Here is a 330-nt window from a genome sequence, read left to right as displayed (position 1 = left end):
AAGAGGCTCCTGAGGACCTGGAGGCCACCCAGCTTGAGGAACTGCTGCTGGGCGTAGGGGAAGTGTCTCAGCATGGAAGCCAGGGCGAAGAGAGCCTGGGGGGGAGAGGTCCGTCAGCACCTGCCCACAGCCGCCTCCCTTCCCAAGGGACGGGAGAAAGGCTCCCACCCACTGGGGCGGGATAGCAGATGCATCAAACCCCTCCGTGCCGAGGAGCATCTCCAAGAGCCCCCTTTCCGCCCAGTCCCAACACTCCCCGGTGCTGCGAGGCTGCTTGAGCTTGGATGACATCCACCCGGATTCCAACCCAGGCCGTCCCCACACCCGCTG

At 65.2% G+C, this 330-nt stretch overlaps 1 protein-coding gene across 1 annotated transcript in view; it reads right to left on the bottom strand.

Moving 5' to 3' along the window:
• Positions 1-7: 7 nt before the first annotated feature.
• SIL1 (SIL1 nucleotide exchange factor) overlaps positions 8-330 on the bottom strand; it is a gene marked incomplete at both ends in the record, with an annotated part of 41,955 nt that continues 41,632 nt past the window's right edge. Inside the window, one exon of the mRNA XM_010152672.1 lies at positions 8-95. Within this exon, the coding sequence (XP_010150974.1) occupies positions 8-95 (88 nt within the window). The remainder of the gene's footprint in view (positions 96-330) is intronic.

The sequence above is a fragment of the Eurypyga helias genome, unplaced genomic scaffold (assembly GCF_000690775.1).
Source record: "Eurypyga helias isolate BGI_N326 unplaced genomic scaffold, ASM69077v1 scaffold7535, whole genome shotgun sequence".
In the NCBI taxonomy this organism is placed as follows: domain Eukaryota; kingdom Metazoa; phylum Chordata; class Aves; order Eurypygiformes; family Eurypygidae; genus Eurypyga; species Eurypyga helias.
The sequence above is the reverse complement of the archived record's forward strand: the minus strand, read 5'-3'. Positions and strand labels throughout refer to the sequence as shown.